General features: G+C 46.2%; 1 protein-coding gene across 2 annotated transcripts in view; it reads right to left on the bottom strand.

Moving 5' to 3' along the window:
- Positions 1-1,680: 1,680 nt before the first annotated feature.
- Positions 1,681-3,153, bottom strand: part of SLC39A14 (solute carrier family 39 member 14) — a 45,072-nt gene continuing 43,599 nt past the window's right edge. For both annotated transcript variants that reach the window (XM_077766607.1, XM_077766606.1), the window contains exon 9: positions 1,681-2,364. In XM_077766607.1, the coding sequence (XP_077622733.1) occupies positions 2,218-2,364 (147 nt within the window). In that variant the 3' untranslated portion in view covers positions 1,681-2,217. The remainder of the gene's footprint in view (positions 2,365-3,153) is intronic.

Here is a 3,153-nt window from a genome sequence, read left to right as displayed (position 1 = left end):
ACCCGCGCAGCAGCTTACTCACCAGCAGCGAGCGCTGGCTCACCCGTAAGGCCGTGAAGAGCCAGCTGCAGCCACATCAACATCGCATCCCGGTGGGAACAAGTAACTGTCAGTCGTCAGTTCGACTCATGCCCCTGAACCCCAGGATGATCCTTGCCTCCTCTCTTGCCCTACACTTGTGGTCTAACTCACAGGTCTCTTTGAGAAAACAGGCAACTGAATAGACCTTGAAAAAGCAGGAGGGATTCTTGTCTCCTCTACCTTTTCTGTAAAAACAGGTGAATTTATTAGAAAATGGGTCATCTTGAGGTCCAGGACACACATTTAGATTCACGGGCCCTTAAACTACAGATTCACCTCCTGATATTTCTAACCACGTCATGAGCACTGGCTATATTTTTGCATTGTAGGACAAGGATTAAAAAATCTCTCAGTGCTGGTTCAAAGAGAAAGAGGCCAGGGTAACCGGAGAAAAAAGTTAGGCTTGTCTGCTAAGTAAGCTGCATTCAGGTTCCAGGGTCACTCTGAGAAGGGGGAGGAAAGGCAGAGAGGCACTACCTAGAGACTGGTTACCAGGGCAGCTTATTCCTAGGATTGAGCATGTTTAAAAACAGCTGACATCTGAATGCGGGAATACAGTCCGTGTCACAGTTTTTAATACAATTGCCTCTTCTGAGGTGCGTCGTGGTTGCCGAGTCCTCGGGCCAGGGATTGGGCAGCCACGGGCCAACTTCCAATCCCGCCGGCTCCTGGCAGGGCCCTACCCGATCTGGATCTGCCCTGAATACATAGTGAGGACCAGCATGATGGTGAAACCGGTCAGGAGGCCCAGGTTCTGGATGACAAAGGGGATCAAGATGCTGCCGTTCCTTTCATCCTCCTGGCAGACCTCGTTCATCTCAGGGAACTGAGAAAGAGGAGGAAAACAAGAGAGCTGCAGTTTCTTTCTCAACCTGGTAAGTCCGAGATGACTCAGCGAGAGTGAGGTAGTATTCAGAATCATTGTTAAGATACATACCCTAAGAATATTTATGTTAAGAACATTAACATGATTGCCATGTGATTATAACTTAATATATGTTATCTACCATTATATAATTATTATATAGAGAGACTATGTAATTAAGATCTATGACTATTGGCAGCAATAGCCTTCACAGTGTTTGCCCATGGTGGCCACCACTACTTTTCAACTACTGAGGTAAAACAGTATTATCCATGCATGTAGCCCTGGAGAAGTCTAGATGCTGGCTAAAAATTACTGCTTTGAGGGGCGCCTGGGTGGCTCAGTCGGTTAAGCGTCTGACTTCGGCTCAGGTCATGATCTCATGGTTCGTGGGTTCGAGCGCCGCGCCGGGCTCTGTGCTGACAGCTCAGAGCCTGGAGCCTGCTTCAGATTCTGTCTCCCTCTCTTTCTGACCCTCCCCTGCTCTCTCTCTCTCTCAGAAATAAATAAAACATTAAAAAAATTTTTTTTTAATTACTGCTTTGATAAAAATAAATTTTTTTGCTGTGGACTTTAAAAACACTTCAGAAGATCTTTTTGTTACCAAAATGCTGCTGACACCTCTCTGGGAAACTGAGCAACTGTGGAAGGAGCCAGAGCTGGGGGCTGTAAAACTGTCAGGACTCNTTGTGGTCTAACTCACAGGTCTCTTTGAGAAAACAGGCAACTGAATAGACCTTGAAAAAGCAGGAGGGATTCTTGTCTCCTCTACCTTTTCTGTAAAAACAGGTGAATTTATTAGAAAATGGGTCATCTTGAGGTCCAGGACACACATTTAGATTCACGGGCCCTTAAACTACAGATTCACCTCCTGATATTTCTAACCACGTCATGAGCACTGGCTATATTTTTGCATTGTAGGACAAGGATTAAAAAATCTCTCAGTGCTGGTTCAAAGAGAAAGAGGCCAGGGTAACCGGAGAAAAAAGTTAGGCTTGTCTGCTAAGTAAGCTGCATTCAGGTTCCAGGGTCACTCTGAGAAGGGGGAGGAAAGGCAGAGAGGCACTACCTAGAGACTGGTTACCAGGGCAGCTTATTCCTAGGATTGAGCATGTTTAAAAACAGCTGACATCTGAATGCGGGAATACAGTCCGTGTCACAGTTTTTAATACAATTGCCTCTTCTGAGGTGCGTCGTGGTTGCCGAGTCCTCGGGCCAGGGATTGGGCAGCCACGGGCCAACTTCCAATCCCGCCGGCTCCTGGCAGGGCCCTACCCGATCTGGATCTGCCCTGAATACATAGTGAGGACCAGCATGATGGTGAAACCGGTCAGGAGGCCCAGGTTCTGGATGACAAAGGGGATCAAGATGCTGCCGTTCCTTTCATCCTCCTGGCAGACCTCGTTCATCTCAGGGAACTGAGAAAGAGGAGGAAAACAAGAGAGCTGCAGTTTCTTTCTCAACCTGGTAAGTCCGAGATGACTCAGCGAGAGTGAGGTAGTATTCAGAATCATTGTTAAGATACATACCCTAAGAATATTTATGTTAAGAACATTAACATGATTGCCATGTGATTATAACTTAATATATGTTATCTACCATTATATAATTATTATATAGAGAGACTATGTAATTAAGATCTATGACTATTGGCAGCAATAGCCTTCACAGTGTTTGCCCATGGTGGCCACCACTACTTTTCAACTACTGAGGTAAAACAGTATTATCCATGCATGTAGCCCTGGAGAAGTCTAGATGCTGGCTAAAAATTACTGCTTTGAGGGGCGCCTGGGTGGCTCAGTCGGTTAAGCGTCTGACTTCGGCTCAGGTCATGATCTCATGGTTCGTGGGTTCGAGCGCCGCGCCGGGCTCTGTGCTGACAGCTCAGAGCCTGGAGCCTGCTTCAGATTCTGTCTCCCTCTCTTTCTGACCCTCCCCTGCTCTCTCTCTCTCTCAGAAATAAATAAAACATTAAAAAAATTTTTTTTTAATTACTGCTTTGATAAAAATAAATTTTTTTGCTGTGGACTTTAAAAACACTTCAGAAGATCTTTTTGTTACCAAAATGCTGCTGACACCTCTCTGGGAAACTGAGCAACTGTGGAAGGAGCCAGAGCTGGGGGCTGTAAAACTGTCAGGACTCAAGGGCCCTGCCTCTCACCAGTAAGTCAGGGGACGGAGAGCGGACCTTCTCATTCAAGTAATGC

The sequence above is a fragment of the Crocuta crocuta genome, unplaced genomic scaffold, assembly GCF_008692635.1.
Source record: "Crocuta crocuta isolate KB4526 unplaced genomic scaffold, BGI_CrCroc_1.0 scaffold225, whole genome shotgun sequence".
In the NCBI taxonomy this organism is placed as follows: domain Eukaryota; kingdom Metazoa; phylum Chordata; class Mammalia; order Carnivora; family Hyaenidae; genus Crocuta; species Crocuta crocuta.
This window is presented reverse-complemented; position numbering and strand designations above follow the sequence as displayed.